At 58.6% G+C, this 18,899-nt stretch overlaps 1 protein-coding gene across 1 annotated transcript; it reads right to left on the bottom strand.

The window, feature by feature from the left end:
* Positions 1–1,816: 1,816 nt before the first annotated feature.
* FSTL3 (follistatin like 3) lies at positions 1,817–12,630 on the bottom strand. Its single transcript, XM_074528799.1, has 5 exons — positions 12,475–12,630; positions 10,286–10,471; positions 5,917–6,132; positions 3,774–4,001; positions 1,817–2,925 (listed from the first exon to the last, which is right to left on the bottom strand). The coding sequence occupies exons 1-5, from the start codon at positions 12,530–12,532 to the stop codon at positions 2,873–2,875; spliced, it is 741 nt and encodes a 246-aa protein (XP_074384900.1). The 5' UTR covers positions 12,533–12,630; the 3' UTR covers positions 1,817–2,872.
* Positions 12,631–18,899: the final 6,269 nt, after the last annotated feature.

Below are 18,899 nucleotides of genomic sequence, written 5' to 3'. Positions count from 1 at the left end.
GCCAGGATCTCCATCTGGGAGTGCAGGCCCTGCCCCAGAGGAGCCAGGATCTGCATCCAGGAGCAAAAATCTGCATCCAGCAGCCAGGATCTGCACCCAGGAGCCAGGATCCACATCCAGGAGCCAGGATCTGCACCGAGGAGTGCAGGCCCTCCCCGAGAGGAGCCAGGATCCGCATCCAGGTGCTGCCACCCCACAATCATCCCCAGCTGCCTCCCCGCCGGGGTGTGGCTCTCCTGTCCCGTCCCGTCTCATCCCATCCCGCCCCATCCTGTTCCATCCCGTCCCTCCCCGCCGCTCGGCGTGACCCCCCAAAGAGGGGGAACCGCAGAGGGGAACCACAGACACCCCCCGAGGGCAGGCGGGCTCGCAGCTGCGCTGAGTCCCGGCGGGAGCCTCGCCCGCCTCCCCCGCCGGTGCCCGCAGTGACCCGGTGTCTCCGGGGACAGACCCAGCCGTTTCCTGCCCCTGGCTGTTTGTTTTTATGTTTTTATTTGCAAATTGCTGGCGCAAATTGCCGCGGCTGCTGCAGGGCCTTGCACAGGGGGACAGGAGATGCGGTGGCTTTGGGGACATCCAGCAGAGGATAAATCCCTGCTGGGGATATTCCAAAGAATCCCCACGTCGCAGTGGGGTGCTGGCAGTGCCAGCGTGGGGCACAGACCCCCTGGAATGCCGGCACAGCGCTGCCAGCCCCAGGGCATCCGCGCTGGCAGCGAGCCTGCAGAGCCGGCGCCTTGTCCCGGCTTGTCCCAGACCACCCAAAAACCGGTGGGAAGGCGGCGCCTGACTCACAGCCGTGTTTTGGAAGCTGAAATCTCCCGCTCATCATCATCACCATCACAGGAGCTGCCGTTGCCGCCGCAGCCCGTGCCCGCGGGCTGGGCACGGAGCCAGCGCCAGCTCCGGGCACCGAACCCTGCGGCGGGGCAGCACCGGGGGCAGGAAGCGCTGTGCAGGAGCCCAGGCCACACACCAGCGCCTGTGGGACCATTATTAAGATTTAAAATGTCCTTATTTATCCCTGTGTATGTTAAGCAGTCACAGAGAGCTCGATTCCCATCCTGGCGGCCAGGGAGAAGGGGAGGGGGCTCCTGGCTGGAGCCAGGCTGAGGTGCCTGGAAAGGCACCTAGAAAAGCACCTAGAAAAGTATGGGCAGTGTTTTGAGAACTCCTGAACACTCACCCCCAAAACCAGCAGGATGCTGCTGAGCTGGGCGAGCAGAGAGGGGATGCAGCAGAACCCCCCGTGCCCACCCTGGGTGTCTGAGATGACTTTTCCAAGCTAAATAATTCTCAGTGATGGCTCTGGGGGGGATTAGCCGGGGGTCAGGGCTGTGCCACCCGCCCCTCAGCACCGGGGATCCGGCTGAGATGACTTTTCCAAGCTAAATAATTCTCAGTGATGGCTCTGGGGGGGATTAGCCGGGGGTCAGGGCTGTGCCACCCGCCCCTCAGCACCGGGGATCCGGCTGCAGTTCCTGTGGAGCTCAGCACGCCAAGCCGCAGGCTGCTGCCCGGGAAACATCCCACATCGGGACCCAATTACCGGCAGGAATTGTTTTGTGAAATACCAAACCCTCATGGCACGGCCCGAGATTGGGAACAGATTTATCTGCCGGGCTCTTCCCCGCTCTCCCCTTCCCTCCCACTGCTGGGCTGGAAAAGCCCAGCGTGGAGCTGGAGCTGATGGGATGCAGCTCCTCATGGCTTTGGGGGGCTCCCCACATCTCCAAACCCTCTTATAGATGCACAACCCCAAGGAGAACAGAGTTTCCTGCAACCCCAGCACCTGCCAACAAAACCAGACACGCAGCACTGTTTATTCTGGTTTTTAATTGCAATCCAAATCATAACACAGCCATAAAATGCCCCAACAATATGGAATAGGGAATGTGGATGTTCCCAAAGCGTCTACCTCGGGGGTCAGAACCCAGTCATACAAAAATAGAAAATAAGGTATTTTTATATATAATATATATATGATATTTATATAAAGTCAAGAGCTTTTTTGGTGTCAGAGCTGAGCTGGTATTTACACAGGTGACAACGGAAGAAATGAGAGACGGAGTGAAAATAAATACAGGTGTGGGCAGAGCAGGGGGTGCGGGTCCTGGGGGGGGACAGGGCCAGCTCCCCTTTGTGCCCAAAGCTGTTCTGGCAGGGATTAGGGGGGCTGGGGGCAGCTGCCATGGATGATGGGCTCTAGTAGGGGGACAATTGTCCCCCCCAGGCAGAGCTGCCACTGTCCTAGCCCTCCAGGCACTGGCATCACCTCCAAAGCTGGTGGGAGCCTGGTCTGAACGGGCCTAGGAAAAAAACCTAAACTGAAATCCACTTAAAACCTAAACTGAAATCCGCTTGAACGCACACGTGCTGAAACTTTAGGAGACAATAACATAGATATGTTTTTATATATATATATATATAAAAATATATATCTATCTCTCTCCAATCTGCTGCAGCATGCACTGCCTTTCCTGCCACTGGCTGCTGGGGCCGAGCCCCTCGGGGAAGGCGAAAGTGCAGATTCCCTCTAGACCTCGAGCTCCTGGCCAGAAACGTCAGCAGAGTACCGAGAATTCATCCAAAAATAAATAGGCCCAGGGCTGCTGGCCAAGGACACGTGGGGGGAGCCCACGGACACCCCTCCACACTGCACTGGCAGCAGGGGAAGGCACCAGAGCATCCCTGGGCACCTCGAGCCCCCTCCCCTGCTCCCTGGCTGGCAGGATGGGAATGGAGCCCCCTGCGACTGCTTAACATACACAGGGATAAATAAGGATCGTTTTAAATCTTAATAAATATCAGGTATATGGTTTGTACAATATACACATAATGCCCCTGTCTCCCAGCTCGGCCGAGGGACGATTCACACGTAGTTCTCCTCCACGCTGTCCGTCTCTGCAGAGAATTTGGCCGCAGCTGCAAACAGAGGGAAGGGGTGAGGGGGGTGTTGTTGGGGAAGATGAAACAGGAAAGCCCCTTATAAATATGATTGTCTGGCAAAAGATTTTGAGAATATAGAAACTATAAGGGAGATTGAAATGAAAGCAAGCTTTGAGATCCCTTAGTTACTGAACAACTGGAAAACAATGGTGTGGCTGACTGAAGGTGATATCTTTTTGATGAAACAATTCCCTCTGCTTGCAGACAGGTCTAAGGGACAGAGCAGACCCCACTAGCTTGGCAGAAGGGGCCCAAAGAGGAGTTTTTAGGGTTTAAAATGTAATACAGTATGGTAGTGTAGTGATTCCTATAGGCTGTACGTAAATGCCATAGGATTTGTATCTTGTACTAGATTGGTTAGTGAGAATCAGAATATTCAACTCAGGAGAAGATTTATTGTATTCTAACAGGAACCTCACTCTCTTACCCCTTTTACTCTCTTACCCTCTCATCGTCTCTGCCCCTCTCTTCTCTCGGGCCTGCTCTGGGCTGTGGCTGCAGCTCCCAGCAGGGCCCTGCACCCAGGCCCTTTGCAATAAACCCCAAATTCCAAGACCAGAAGAAGATTTATTGTATTATAATGGGAACCTCACTCTCTTATCCTCTTTACCACTCTCTTTCCCTCTCTTTCTCTTTCTCGGGCCTGCTCTGAGCTGCGCCTGGCAGCTCCCAGCAGTTCCCTGCACATGTCCCTTTGCAATAAACCCCAAATTCCACGGCCTGGCTGCAGAGATCTCTCATCTCCATCCCTCCCGACCTCCTACAGGGTGTGAGGGGTGGGCAGGGGCTGGGGGTCCGTACCCACTGCCCCCTGCCCTGCTCACCTGAGCAGCTGCCGTAGTGGCGCACGCCGATGGAGCGGCCGCGGTGGCAGGTGGCACGCCGCAGGTGGCACGCCGACGGGTAGGTGACGTTGTTGTTGCCACACAGGGCGTGGTCCAGGCTGGTGGGCTCGGGGCAGGGCGCTGTCCGGCACATCACGCAGTGGGCACTGCCCGTCTGGTCCACCACGCAGGTGTGTGTGCCCGGGCACACCACGCTGGAGCAGGACTCTGCAGGGAGGCACAACTGGAGTGACCCCAGGGGTGGCCATGCCCTTTCCACAGCTTTGGGCATCACCCCAGGGTCACCCCATGGCCTTCTCACAGCTATTTCACCCCTGAAATATTTCACAGCTATTATATCTCACAGCTACTTCACCCCAGGCAGGCTTTGGGCATCACCCCAGGGTCACCCCATGCCCTTCCCACACACCCCAGACAGGCTTTGGGTATCACCCCAGGGATGGCCATGCCCTTCTCAGAGCTTTGGGCATCACCCCAGGGTCACCCCGTGCCCTTCTCACATCTACTTCACCCCTGAAATATTTCACAGCTATTATACCTCATAGCTATTTCACTCCATGCAAGCTTTGGGCATCACCCCAGGGTCACCCCATGACCTTCTCACAGCTACTTCACCCTGGGCAGGGTTTGGGCATCACCTCATGCCCTTCCCACAGCTATTTCACCCCTGGCAGGCTTTGGGCATCACTCCAGGGTCACCCCATGCAATTCTCACAGCTATTTCACCCCTGAAATATTTCACAGCTATTATATCTCACAGCTACTTCACCCCAGGCAGGCTTTGGGCATCACCCCAGGGTCACCTCATGCCCTTCTCACAGCTATTTTACCCCAGGCAGGCTTTGGGCATCACCCCAGGGAAACCCAGTCCCCTCCCTCCTTTAGCTGCCAGGGCACAGAGCAGAGCCACAGGGCCCTGATCTCCCACCAGAGCTGCTCCCAAGGGCAGGGCCTGGCAGGGGCCGGCATCCTGAGCCCCTGGATGACCTCGAGTCCCCAGGCTCAGCCCTGGCCAGAGCTCTGCCAGGCGGGAGGAGCCGAGGCCCAGCTGCAGCAGAGCGGGGCTGAGCCCACGCAGGTGCCTTGGCAGGGAGCAGCAGCCACTGGGGCCAGGCTGGCAGCTGCCGTGCTGGCCCCGGCGAGAGGGAAGGGCAGGGTCACCCTGGAGCAGAGCCAGAGCTGGAACGAGGGCTCACGGGGGTGGAGGGAGCCTGAGCAGCAGCATCAGAGCCCCTGCACAGGGGAGGGTGGAGGTTTGTGCACCCCCATCCTCCCTCCACCCTCCTCTCTTTCCCTGATGGATTGGAAGATTTGGCATCTGCAGCTCTCCCAACTCCCATTTCTTGCCCCACGTTTCCCAGAGCTCGGCAGGCAAAGCCTTCCAGAAAGGAGGGCTGGAAAAATAACCCTAATCCTTCTGACAGCTCTTGGCAGGGCTGGGTGGATCGCTGCACGCTTTACAAAAGAGGGAAAAAAAAAGGGGCTTGACGTTTGTAAATGACATTTTAGGGACTGTTACTGCTCAGCCTGAGGCAAGGCCAAACCCCATTGCACCAACAAGCTGCAGTGTCCCCTCAAGGGACAGTGAGACCTGTGTCGTGCAGGGACCTGTACCAGGACAGTGTCGCAGACAACTTTTATGAAAAATCTTTTCCTTAGGAGGAAGGATTGAAGCTAAGAGGCCTCAGGAACAAAATGTAAACAATGATTATCTGCTGCTGTGGAATGCAACAGGTGGATCTTTGATTGGTCTCATGTGGTTGTTTCTAATTAATGGCCAATTACAGTCAGCTGGCTTGGGCTCTGTCTGAGGCACAAGCCTTTGTTGTCATTGTTTGCTATTATATTCTTATAATTCTATAATTCTAGATACATAATACTATATTCTAGCCTTCTGATGAAACCTTTTCTTCTATCCTTTTAGCATAGTTTTAATGTAATATATACCATAAAATAATAAATCAAGCCTTCTGAAACATGGAGTCAGATCCTCATCTCTTCCCTCACCCAAGAACCCCTGTGAACACCACCACAGGACAGATCCTCCCTCTTTGTCCCACAGGGAATGGGGACAGGACAGGGACAGGATGGGGATGGGATGCAGTGGGGTGGAGGCACCTACTTTTGCATTTGCCCTGGTACATCACTTCGAGGTCGGGGTGGTCTCTGCACTTGGCTGTCAGCAGGTCGCACTCATCCCGGTAGGTGTAGCCGTCGGAGCCACAGACCTGCAGCTTGCGGGGCAGGCTGGAGCAGTCGGGGGCACAGGCACACTGGGGCCGCCCGTGCTTCATCTTGCACACCTTGTCGGGGCCGCACACCACGCCCTCGCAGCTCTCTGGGGACAGAGGGCAGCACGGCGTGAGCGGCTGTCACCCGCCGGAGGAGGCACCAACTGGGACAGGGTGTCCCCTTTATGGTCCCTAACACCCCTGCCCAGCCCCACAGTGTGACACCGACTAGGACAGGTTGTCCCTGCATGGTCCCCAAACACCCCAGCCCCACAGTGTGACACCAAGCAGAACAGGGTGTTTGCTCGTGGTCCCCAACACCCCTGCCCCACAGTGTGACACCGAGCAGGACAGGGTGTCCCCTTTATGGTCCCCAACACCCCTGCCCAGCCCCACAGTGTCACACCAAGCAGGACAAGGTGTCCCCCTCGTGATCCCAACATCCCTGCCCCACAGTGTGACACCGAGTGGGACAGAGTGTCCCCCTTGTGGTCCCAAATGCCCCTGCCCAGCCACATAGTGTGACACCAAGTGGGATAGGATGTCCCCCTCATGGTCCCCAAAGACCCTGCCCCAGAGTGTGCCACCAAGCAGGACATGGTGTCCCCTTTGTGGTCCCAAACACCCCAGCCGCACAGTGTGACACCGAGCAGGACAGGGTGTCCCCTCATGGTCCCCAACGCCCTTGCCCCATCATGACACACCACAGGGTGTCCCCTCATGGTCCCAATGCCCCTGCCCCACAGTGACACACCACAGGGTGTCCCCCCCGTGGTCCCCAGCGCCCCCCGGGTCAGGGCAGCGTGCTGGGCCGAGCTGTCCTAGCAGCATCTGGATGTGCTCAGCCCCGGAGCAGGAGCAGCTCCTTGGCTGCAGCTCTGTGAATCCTCCCGTGCTCACCCCAGCCCGAGCCCCGGAGCTCAGCACCACTCACTCCTTCCCATCTATTTATTCTTTGGAAGGAGACGTTTCTTTTTCTTGTGCAATGGAAAAAATCCATCTCTAAAGGCCCTGCAGAAGGAGCCGGGCTCCGGGAGCTGCCGGGGCGATGGGAATGCCACTGCTCCCTGCACACAATGCCCGGCCCTGTCTCGCTCCCTGACTGCAGCACAAGAGCAGCAGCAGCAGCCAGAGCTGCTCCCCACACAGGCAGATGCTTTGTCCCCCCAGGTCACCTCCAGGCCAGCGTGGGGGCCAGGCCCAGGGGGTGCTGCCAGTGCCCCAGGGCTGTGCCCACGCTGGCGGGGATGGAGCGGGGCTGGCAGCTGCAGCCAGGGGCCCAGGCTGCTGTGCAGGGACACTGGTGCCTCTGCAAGGTCAAGGGACTTTTTTGGATTCCCCTTTGGAGTCCCCTTTGCCACCTAAAGCACACACATCTCTCACCCCAAAATGCCCCCATAGCTCCCCATAGGACACAGGCACTGCTGGGACCTAAAGCACACATCACTTACCCCAAAATGCCCCCATAGCTCCCAGGCACTGGCACCTAAAGCACACACATCACTTACCCCAAAATGTGCCCATAGCTCCCCATAGGACATGGGCACTGCCACCTAAAGCACAGCCCCAAAAATGCCCCCATAGGACACGGACACTGCCACCCTAAACACACACATCCCACACCCCAAAAATGCCCCCATAGCTCCCAGGCACCACCACCTAAAGCACACCCCCAAAAACGCTCCCATAGCTCCCCATAAGACACAGCACTGCCACCTAAAGCACACACATCTCTCACCCCAAAAATGCCCTCACAGGTCCCAGGACACACATCCCTCACCCCAAAAATGTCCCCATAGCTCCCAGGACACCTAAAGCACACACATCCCTCACCCCAAAAATTCCCCCATAGCTCCCAGGCACTGCCACCTAAAGCACACACATCACTGACCCCAAAATGCCCCCATAGGACACAGGCACTGCCACGCTAAAACAAAAACATCCTTCACCCCAAAAACGCCCCCACAGCTCCCAGGAGCTGCCACCTAAAGCACACACATCCCTCACCCCAAAAATGCCCCCATAGCTCCCCATAGGACACAGGCACTGCTGGGACTGCAGGGCAGGACCCAAAGGATTCCCAAAATGAAAATTCACCCCCATCAGGAAGGATCCCCACAGGCAGGGTGTGTGCTGGGAGCTCTGGGAGACACACAGGGGGATTTCCCTGTGGGACATGGGCCACCTCAGGAGGAGGGAGAGAAAGAGAAAGAGGAGGATGAGGAGAAGAAAAAGGAAGAAGGGGAAATTCCCTGTGTGCTTGGCCCAGCTGTCCCTGGGGGAAATTCCCTGCTGGGAAACACTTTCCCATTTTGCTCCCTGATTTCCATAGCTGGGGGCTGTCCCAGGGAAGAGAAGGATGAGACTGGGGGACCCCAGGACAGAACAGGGCAGCTCCACATCCCAAAGCTGCCAGAACAAACAAGACCCTGTCACCCTCCACTCTGAGATGCTGCCAGCAGTGCAGAATCCAATCATCCCGACTATCCCAGCAAGGGACACTTTGGAGCAGTTGAAAAATCCACCCATGACCCCAACCCTGCTCTGGGTCCTGTGGGGGGACACCGTGTCCCCAGCAGCTGGAGCCAGGAATTTCACCTCCCCCTAGAGACCCATTTGAGGAGCCCCCAGGGCCAGGCCAGCACCATCCCTGGCCCGTTTTGTCCTGGAGTAACCTCTCCCAGCCTCACAGCTCCTCCAAGGCCTCTGGAGCCTGGTGAGGAGCAGCACCAGCTCCATCTGGATGGGACAGGCAGGGGCTGCCTGGGGGTGGGGGGTGTGGTGCACGTGCTGGCCAGGCTCTCCTGCGGTTTCCTCAAAGATCTTGGTGCCAAACACCAAAAAAACCACAGGAGACACAGCCCTCACTATCGTCTGTGGCCATTGGGCTCCCCCATACCCAGGAACCACAGCACTCACCATGGTCAGCCCTCCCTGCGTCCCCCAAATTCCAGCAAACCCCAGGAACCACAGCCCCACCATGATCAGCCCTGCCTGGGTACCCCAAATTCCAGCAAACCCCAGGAACCACAGCCCTCACCGTGGTCTGTGCAGTGTCAACCCTCCCTGGGTCCCCCAAATTCCAACAAACCCCAGGAACCACAGCCCTCACCATGGTCTGTGACCACTGGGTACCCCAAATTCCAACAAACCCCAGGAACCACAGCCCCACCATGATCAGTCCCCCAAATTCCAACAAACCCCAGGAACCACAGCCCCCACCATGGTCTGTGACCACTGGGTACCCCAAATTCCAACAAACCCCAGGCCCAGCATGGTCTGTGGCCACTCTCAGCCCTCTCTGAGTCCCCCAGACACCAACAGAGATAAGTGAGGTGAGTGCAGACTGATGGTTGAGGGCTGCTGGTCCTCATACACTTTTTCTCCAGCACAGGGGAGCCCCTGGAGAGGGTCCCAGTGCTCCCAACTCCCTCCAAGCAGGATGGGGATGGGGCCAAGATCTCACTCAGCTTTTAGCTGGCACAGTGAGCAGCAGGATGGGCTTGAGGAGCTGCCAGTGCAGCAGTGCTGAGCGGTGTGGGGAGCAGGGGGAAGTGGTTTGGTTAAAAACCTTTTTTTTTTCCCCTTTAAGCAAATAACAACATGACCTTCCCAAGCCCTGCTCCTGCCTCCTGCGGGCAGCAGGTCCTGGAGCTGTTCTCACACAGCCACGCAAGGGCTGGAGGAGCCGCGGCTCCGGCACACGCCAAAACATCTGGCGGGGCTGGAACTCACAGCTGGAGAGTTTCCACTTGTGGAACTGCCCGTTACATAAAGCCATTTCACACACGCGCTGGGAGGAGCGAGGGGCAGCCGAGGGGAAGGAGAAATGGATCTTTCTTTTTTTCCCCTTCAGAAAAAAACCTGACCAAGTTTCCTTGTGAGCAGGGAAGGGAGGCCCCAGCACAGAGGGGTTAACTCGGGAACAGCCAGCTCCAGATCCTCTCCCTGCACTTGGCTGCCCGGCCAAGACCTGGGTCATACATCCCTCTCTCCGCTGGGAGAGCAACTAAAATACACTCAAAACCAGGGAGCAGCTGAGAGACACAGGCTGTCCCGCCAGCCCTGCTCCACAGCAGCATCCAAGCAGGAGCTGCAGCAGCAGGAGCATGGGGTCAGCACTCCCTGGGGTCCCTGTGCTGCCCCAGACCACCAAGGAGAGCTTTTCTGGTGAAGGTTCTGCGCTGCTGCATCACCCTCAGCTGCATTATTGCCCCCAGGGCTCCTCACATTCCCCACAGCAGCCCCCGAGCTCGTCACCTTTGCAGGGGTGGCAGGTGACCAGCCCCAGGAAGCCCAGCAGGCTGATCTTGTTGCCTGGGTAGGTGTAGTTGGACCAGGCCACGTCCACGTTGCCGTTGGCACAGCATTCCTCCCACGTCACGCCCGTCTTGAGGATCATGGTGCACTTGGCCTCCTTGCCCTGCTGCAGCCAGCAGATTCCACCTGTGGAGAGGGCAGAGAGTGAGGGATCCCTGTGCTGCCAGGACCCCTGAGAAGGGCAGAGGGTGAGGGACCCCTGAGAAAGGCAGAGGGTGAGGGACCCCTGTGCTGCCAGGACCCCTGAGAAGGGCAGAGGGTGAGGGACCCCAGAGAAGGGCAGAGGATGCGGGATCCCTGTGCTGCCAGGACCCCTGAGAAGGGCAGAGGGTGAGGGATCCCTGCAGAGGGTGAGGAATTCCTGCTGTGCCAGGACCCCTGAGAAGGGCAGAGAGATCCTGGCTGTGGCTGGAGCAGAGGCACAGGGATCACTCCAATACCTGGGATAAATTGGGGAATGTAGAGATGCTCTGTGCTGGCACAAGGTCTGTTCCAGAGCAGCATCCCCAAGGGTCCCTGGCATGGCTACTCAGTGCCCCCATGGCCACCCCAATGCTGCTGCCAGCCCTCTCCTGCCAACAGAATCCAAATCCAGCATTTGGACCACAGGGATGGACCAGTTATCCCAGCACTCCCCGTGATGGATGCTCTGGGAGATGCTCAGCTTGCCAGCCAGGATCTGGGCTTGTGGTCTTCCTCCCCCTTGCCTCTGTGCCCAATTCCTGCCTGGCCCCACAGCGAGGGGGTCCCAGACAGAGCGGCACAGGGATCACTCCAGAGCCTGAGACAAACTGGGGAACCCAGAGATACTCTGTGCTGGCTCCTGTCAGTGGGTGGCTGCTGTGAGGGCTGGATGGGATCTCCTGGCATCTCCTGGCATGTGCCAGTGGCCCCACAGAGGGATGGAACTGTTCCCTGACACGGGAGCCCGACACCCACGGCCTCTGCAAGGAGCATCTGAGCCAGTGGCTGGAGCGCAGGGCACTTGCCCCAGCCCTTGGGTCTGGCACTGCTCCCTCTGACTCAAAAGCCTGTTTGTTCCGTGACCCACCAGCGAATCAGTTAGAAATTTTTTTTTCTTTCTTTTTTTTTTTCTTTTTTTTTTTTTTTTTTTTTGTGAGTGATTTCTTTGCAATTTCCGCCTCTGCAAACCAGCCTCTTGTGACGCTTATTTGGGTTCGTGCTCTCATTAGCTGTGCTTGAGGTTTGCTAAACGGCGAGAGATGGAAGGGAGGGAGGGATTGGGGGCAGGGACGGGTCCTGCGCTGCCAGGCGGGAGTCGCTGCCCTCCTCAGCAGGATTCACCCGGCTCCAAAGCGGAGCCTGTCCCTGCCCTAAACCCCTTGTGCCCCCTTTTTCCCCCCATTCACACGATTCTGGTGCGGTCACAAGCCCAGGATGGGGCAAAGCCCCGGGGATCAGCGCCCGCACACCTCGGGCAGCACCGGCTGCTCCACCACGCGGGTTTATCCTCCACGGGTTTATCCAATTGATTTTCCGAGCTCAATTTCCCGTTACAACACCCGCTCCCCACGGAACATTCAGCACCGTAAGAGGGGAAGGTGGAAACTCCAAATCCACTGCGGGGATACCGGTGATGGGAAGGGCTGGCAGACCCCCGGTCCGGTGTCACCGGGGCGGCCTCTCCCGGAACCGGGAGGGTCCAAGCTCCGAACTCCACACGCCACTCCCGGCCCGTCCCACCGGGGACACGCAGCCCGGTAACGGGGATCCCCCGGGACACACACACACACCGGCTGCGGGATGTCCCGATGGCCGCCATCCGGGACGCGGCTGCGGGACCGGGCGGGACCCGGGGACCCGCCCGACAGAGGGGACACCGGAGCGGCACGGGCGGGCACCGGCAGCCGCCGCTCCGCCCGGTAAAGGCGGAAAAAAAGGAAAAGCCCGGAGGGACGGGACATGGGAGCCCGGGGGGGACCGGACACCGGAGCCCGGGGGGATGGGACATCGGAACCCGGGGGGGACGGGACATCGGGGCCCGAGCCCATAACGGCGTCGCGACCCCGGGCCGGACCGCCCCCGCCCCGAGCACCTGCCGGCGGCAGCGGCGTTACCGGACGGACGGACAGACGGACGGAGTGCAGCGGGACCCCCGTGTCTCTTACCGTGCGCGGCGGCGGGGCTGCAGAGCGCCAGCAGGCAGAGCGCCAGCCGCAGCGGCATGGCCGGGCCGGGCGGGGACGGGCCGGGGCGCTCCGGTGACCGGTGACCTGTTGCTGTGTGTGTGAGGCGGCGGCGAGACCGAGCGAGCTATAAAGCGGCGGGGCGGCGTGAATCACCGGGCGGGGCGGCGCGGGGGGGGCCGGGGCGGGGGCAGCGGCGGGGGAGTCGGGGGGCAGCGAGGGGGATGAGAGCGGGGGGAGGAGATGAAGGTCGGATCGTCACTGAGTGGGTGGGCGGGGGGGATCGTGTCCGTGTGTTGTGTCCGTGTGTCCCATTGGGACCCCGGCACTGGGTGGGTCGGGGGAGGTTTGGGGTGCCCTCGGTGGGGCGGAGCAGAGCGGTGTCTGTGCACACCCCGAGGTGTGGGGGACCCCAGAGCGCTCCCCTGCCCGACCCTGCGCTCCCCTGCCCGTCCCTGAGCCTTCCCCACCCATCCTCGCATGAAGCCGGACCTGCCTCCTCCTCCCCGAGCAGCCCCGGCCGGCAGCAGGGGGACGGTGTGGGCTGTCTCCTCCATGGCTCCTTTCATATCTGCTCCCCAAACGCTCCCACAGCTCAGCTGGTACCCAAAATCACCCCCAACACACAGAGGGAAACTGAGGCACCACCCTGAACCTTGCCAGGCTAGCAGAGGAAGCAGAATTGTGGGGCCATTCCCCTGTGGCATGTGCTGTCCCTGTCCTCCAGAGATGTCCCCATCACCATGAGGACTGCTCCATCTGGCTCCTGAACCCTTCCTCTGGCTCTCAGGGTCTCCCAGGCTTTGTGGGGCTCCTACAGGACAGGGGAGGCCAGCAGGGACCCCAGGGCAAGGCAGAGCAGGTTTGGCTTTGCTCCTTGCTTGGTGCCACCACAAAGAGGCAACCCACCCATCTGAAGGGGGGTCAGGATGCACCAGGCATCATCACCCTGCTCCTGAGGCACAGCTTTGGGGACCCAGCTGGACACAGGGGGCTCTCCAGCTCGCAGGCACGCAGCTGAGGAACGTTTCACCCCGTGCACTGGCCCCAGCTGAGGTCATGTTTTCGGCAGGGCTGAGCTTCAGAGAGGGGCCGCAGGGCCCAGGGGAGCCTGCACCACCCACCCGGCCCTGCAGCAGCCTCCTGGCTCTGAGTGGTGCCAGCACAGCACGAGCAGCTCGGGTTTGGCTCAGTTTTGGCGTGGGATGGGGCTGGACACAGCTTTGGTGCTGTGGGACGTGGAGTAGCCTGGGGACAGAGGCAGCATGGACAATGCCCTGTGCCAGCAGGGACAGAGAGCAGTGCCACTGTCCCTGCCACATCTCCATCCCTCCAGCCAGGCTCTGAACAAGGCAGATCTTCCTCTTCTTCTCCACTTACAGCCCTTTGAACCCCCAGGAGTGGTTGGGAATGGGAGTTTACCAGTGGGCTTACCCCTGGTGCCATCCGCAGGCACAGGAGCCCTGCAGCACCTCTGGACAGTGTGAGAAGGGACAGTGCTGGGGGAAAGCACACAGCCAGCAGCTCCTGACCACCCTGTTCCCAGTGTGCAGCTGGCCCTGGGCTGCTCCTGGCCCTGTCCTGGCTGCCGTGACCCAGGCTGGCTCGGAGCATTGCCCATGTAAGGGCAGAGGGCTGGGGAGCCAAAGTTCCGAGCGGCATGGCCGTGAGCGAGTGGGTGGTGATGCACTCGCTCACTCACACGCTCCAGGATGCGAGAGCAGCTCGCAGAGGCCAGCCAGGGATTTTCCTCGGCTGCCAGTGGGGTTGCACAACCGCAGGCTCTGCCAGGGAAGGGGTCAGACCTCGCTGCTGCATCTGTAAGGGAGCAGCCAGGATCCTGATAGGAAGGCAGGAGGAGGCTGGTGGCCAGGAGGGAAGTGGATCCCAGAGCCAAAGGGTGCTCAGGGTCCTGTTGAGGCTGCCCTGCTGCCAGGAAAACCATGCTGGGGGCTCTGTCCTGCCTGTGGCTGAAGCAATTTGCCTGTGCTGATACCACAGTGCTGCTTCTCAAGCAAAGCTGGGAGCAAAATTCCACTCCCAGTCCCACAGCCAGGGTGATGCTGTCTCCCTGAACCCCACGGACACCCCAGGGTGTGAGTGACCCCCAGCAGCACCCACGGAGTGAGTGGGGTGGGGATCAGGCCTGGGAGCTCTGCAGCACCCAAAGGGACAGAGAGGAACTCCTGGGCCAGGGCTGGGGGTGGCTGCAGGCCCTGGAGAGGGGACAAAGGAGCTCTTTGGAGCACACTGAATGGTGGCTTCACATCTGACCTTTCCTCTGGGCACTGCTGCCACGCTGGGTCAGGCCTGCAGCAGGATTTCAGCACAAGGTTCAGACCCAAACATTCTCCCCCCCAATCCCCAGCTGCTGCAAGCTGCTGCTGCTGGGCTCCTTTAAGGAGGGAATCTCTCCTCTCTCATCAGTTCAGGCTAATTAAACTCTGCTAAACCAATTAGAGCTGCAATTTGCAACTAGAGGTTCTATTGAGGAGAAGAGCCCAGGGTCAGGGCAGAGGTTTCAGACGCGGATCTGCGGGCAGGTGTTGGCCAGGGCCCTGCCTGTTGCCGTTTCCCTGTCAGACAGAGGCGATCCTGGCCCCATTCCTCCTCCCCTCACCGCACTGGGATGCCTCAGTTTCCCTCCTGCAAACACCACAGTGGGGAGAGAGGGCTCCACAGGATTATCCATGGGGACAGCTCAGCTCAGCAGGGCTCAGCAGAGGGGACAGCACGGAGCCTGGTCACATCCTGGAGCACGTGGCGAGTGGCCAGAGCCGGGTGTGAGCCCTGACCCGGGGGCGGGATTTTCTCCCGTATCCTCACAGCTCCAGCCCAGCGAATTGACTCAGGGCTTGTTTGGGGAGAGAGTGTCAGGCCGGCACCTTGATGGGCTCACTCCACCCCCAGCGCTGACACCGAGCTGCGCCCCGAGCCCCGGGGCGGCAGCGTCACCGCTCCGTGCCTCAGTTTCCCCATCTGCTGCGGAGAGATAAATGCTCCCTCCGCTTGATCCTGCACTATCTCCCAGGAAGGTTGCAGGGATTAGTTTGCTAATGTTTGCAAGGAGCTTTGAAGATGAAAAGCCGTGAACAAATGCCAAGAAGTGCTGAGCTGGATTCTCCTCGCCGAGTAATCGTTTCATGTTGCTGGGACACTTCCACGTGTGTGCATGAGGGAAAGCAGGGCAGGAACGCTCAGGGAGGGATGGGAGCCTGGCATACATTCCCAAGACCTGCCCCTCCAGATCTGATCACCCATTCTGTTTGATTCCTGATCAGATTCTGATCCCTCCTGCTGATGGCCAGAGCCAGACCCCCTCCCTGCTGCTGGCACCAGCAGCCCCAGCACGCTGCAGGCTCCACAGGAAGATCACCCTGGGGGGATTCACTCCCTCTCCCCTTCTCAGAAATGTCATCTTCTCCAGTGCTGTGGGTGCCCCCAGCAAGAGCCACACCTGCCCAGTTCCTCTTCTTCTCAAATATTTGCTCTCAGTGCCAGTCTCAGCTCACTCTCAGCTCTGCTCTGAAGTGATGGGAGATGCTCTGAGCTCTGTCCATGCTGGGAAATGCCAGTGCTTGGAGCCAGGAGGTGCAAGTGACATGGGAAGGCTGGGATGTGGGAAAGCAGCAACCAGAGCCAGCAAGGTCATTGCATCCCATCCCATGGATCCCATCCTGTGGATCCCATCCCATCCCATGGATCTCATCCCATCCTATCCCAGTGATCTCATCCTATCCCATCCCATGGATCCCATCCCATCCCATCCCATCCTACCCCATCCCATGGATCCCATCCCATTCCATGGATCCCATCCTATCCCATCCCATGGATCCCATCCCATCCCACCCTGCAGAAGCCCCAGTTCGTGTCCCTCTCAGCCAGGAGCAGCTCCTGGCTCCACTTCCACCCCTCCTGTCCAATGTCCCACCACCTCAGCAAGCTCCTCACAGGCTGTGATCCCACTGCCCACATGGCTGAGCCTGGTGGGGTTGGCCTGGCAGTGCCACAGGCTCTGTGAGTGTGTGTGTGTCTGTGTGTGTCTGTGAGTGTGAGTGTCTGTGTGTGTCTGTGTGTGTTTGTGAGTATTTGTGTGTGTCTGTGTGTGTGTCTGTGCATGTTTGTGAGTGTTTGTGAGTGTAAACAAGCCGTGACTCAGCGCCGGCGGCCGCGCGGGCTCCCGGCTCCAACGCTGGGTGAGCCTGGAGGGAAGGGCTGGCAGCCCCGGGAATGTCGGGCAGCCGTGAGGGGCTGAACCGGGTCCAGCCGAGCCAGGAAAACCTCCCGGGTCATTAAACCCTCCTGGTTCATTGGGGAGGCTGGGGAGAGGCGCTGCTGCAGGAAGCGGCACCGGCTGCTCCACTGATCTTTGCTCCCAGAGCAAGGTGCTGTTATTGGGGTGGGACAGACAGACAGACAGCCTGGTGGATACTCCCAGACCAGCCACACCACGGACCCCATTGGCACTGCAATCCCAGCATCCCAGCCTGGTGGATCCCCATGCCATGGGCCTCTAAAGAGCAGAGCCACCACAGGTCACATCCTCGCTGGAACCCAACATCTGCCACACAGCCCTTGTCAGCCTCATTGCTTGGCCCAGGCTGGCAGTTGTTAGAAAAGCATGTTTTTCACATTAAAATCTCCCTTGAAGAACAATGGTTTAAACCAAGCATAAAAAAAGGAAAGAATCCAAAAAGAAAAAAAAAAAAAAAAAAAAAAAAAAAAAAAAAACAAAAAACAAAAAGAGAGAGAAAGGAAAATTTTTGGTGGAGCCTAAAATCAGCCCCATGGGACCATGAACTTCCCCTCTGCCTTGGCTGCTCCCAGGGGAAGGTGAACCATTGGGACAGCACAGCTGGGCTAGGGATGGACCACCAAGATGCCAGCAGCCTTTCTGATGCAGGGATCAACCATGGAGGGCTGGGACCACCCTCCAGCAGCTCCCCCGGGGTGCTGAGGATGGGGCTCAGCCTGTGCCGCTGCTCCTGGGTCACCCTGGATCCCGGCCAGATGGGATCCAGCCCCACAGCCCCGGAGGTGTGAAGCTCCAGGAGATGAGGTGGGGGATGTAAATCTCTCGATCTGTCTGAGCAAATTCAAAGGAGACCGATTCAAATGCGCCGTGACACGACTGGCTCGGGGCGGGCAGACAATCCCCGGCAGTGTCTGCGAGGAATCTCGCAGCTTTCCTTTGAGTGGCCTCCAATTTATTAATTAAAATAGGCAATTATATATATGATGTGGGGTGGAGGGGAGCAGGGAGACCAGCTGCACCAGTTCTTCTCACTTGGCAGGAATTGCTCTGGCTCCAGGAGGTGCTTGTGCTTCCCAGGGCTCAATGGGATGAGCTCGGAGCTGCCCCTGTGCCTCCAGCACCTGGAGAATGTGGGGGGCTTCAGCTTCCCCAATTCTTTAGGAGTGCACAGGAGGAATCCTTTGACCCCCTGTCACTATAGGATATGAAATAACACGATGTGGACACACAGCATTTCCAAAGCAAAAAGAAAATTTTTCATTTCTGACTCCAACTTTTATAGATTTTCCAAAAGTGACAGCGGATTGGAAGGTGGCAGTGCCACCTCTCCAATGACACTGGACAAACCAACAGCCCATCAAATTCCTCCTTCTCCTCCATCAAAGAATGCAAAACAATGAGTTATTTACATAAAGTGTGTGAGAAAGTTCGTTACAAGAATGTCAACATCAGAAAGCTTAGAAAATCTTTAAAAAATCAGGGTGACAACACATGTCCCCTCCACTGCTCAGCCCAGGTGGGATGGTGGCTCTGAGCTGCTGGAGGAGCCTCCCACCCTCAAACATTGAGATTTTGCTCCGGGATATTTTCCCCACACCCCCTTCCCGAGCGGGGTGGCCGATTTGGGAGCGGGCTGTGCCTCAGGATGACTCCATCCCACCTGGGGAGGTGTCACCTCCTCGTCAGCCCTCCCAGGTGAGTTCGCTGCAGTTTGTCTTTCTGCAGCACCGTGGGAAAAATCCTCACCTGGGTGACTCAAATGTGCTCCTGAGCACACACAGATTCCCTCAGAGGCAGCAGAAGGAAGGGGGGACAGGGAAATACAGAACCCCCAGGCTTGGGGTGTCCCTGCAGCTTCAGAGATGGGGTGTCCATGGGATTTTTGTGCTCTCTGTGGGGAGGTATCAGAGATGGGGTTTCTATGGGATTTTTGTGCCCTTTGTGGGGAAGAATCATGGCTGGGGCCAAAGGCAGGGTATGGGGCTGTCTGGGAGCCTCAGCTGCCAGAAAATGAGAATTTCCTCTCTATGATCAGCACCAGCAATGAGGAATGGGCACGGTTTTTAGTCCTGCCATGGATGCAGACCCAAACAGAGGAGTGAGGGGCTTTGGGGGACCCTCATGCCCCAGAGAAGGGTGATCCCTTCTCCAT

This window comes from Zonotrichia albicollis, chromosome 29, assembly GCF_047830755.1.
Source record: "Zonotrichia albicollis isolate bZonAlb1 chromosome 29, bZonAlb1.hap1, whole genome shotgun sequence".
Taxonomy (NCBI): domain Eukaryota; kingdom Metazoa; phylum Chordata; class Aves; order Passeriformes; family Passerellidae; genus Zonotrichia; species Zonotrichia albicollis.
The sequence above is the reverse complement of the archived record's forward strand: the minus strand, read 5'-3'. Positions and strand labels throughout refer to the sequence as shown.

What these genes read in the sequence shown, in the direction of transcription:
- FSTL3 (XM_074528799.1), bottom strand. Translation starts at nt 12,532, where the DNA reads ATGCCGCTGCGGCTGGCGCTCTGCCTGCTGGCGCTCTGCAGCCCCGCC. An exon ending in CAGCCCCGCCGCCGCGCACG is followed by an intron (nt 10,472 to 12,474) that starts GTAAGAGACACG and finishes CCCTCTCCACAG; the next exon opens with GTGGAATCTGCTGGCTGCAG. An exon ending in GTACCAGGGCAAATGCAAAA is followed by an intron (nt 4,002 to 5,916) that starts GTAGGTGCCTCC and finishes GCCTCCCTGCAG; the next exon opens with AGTCCTGCTCCAGCGTGGTG.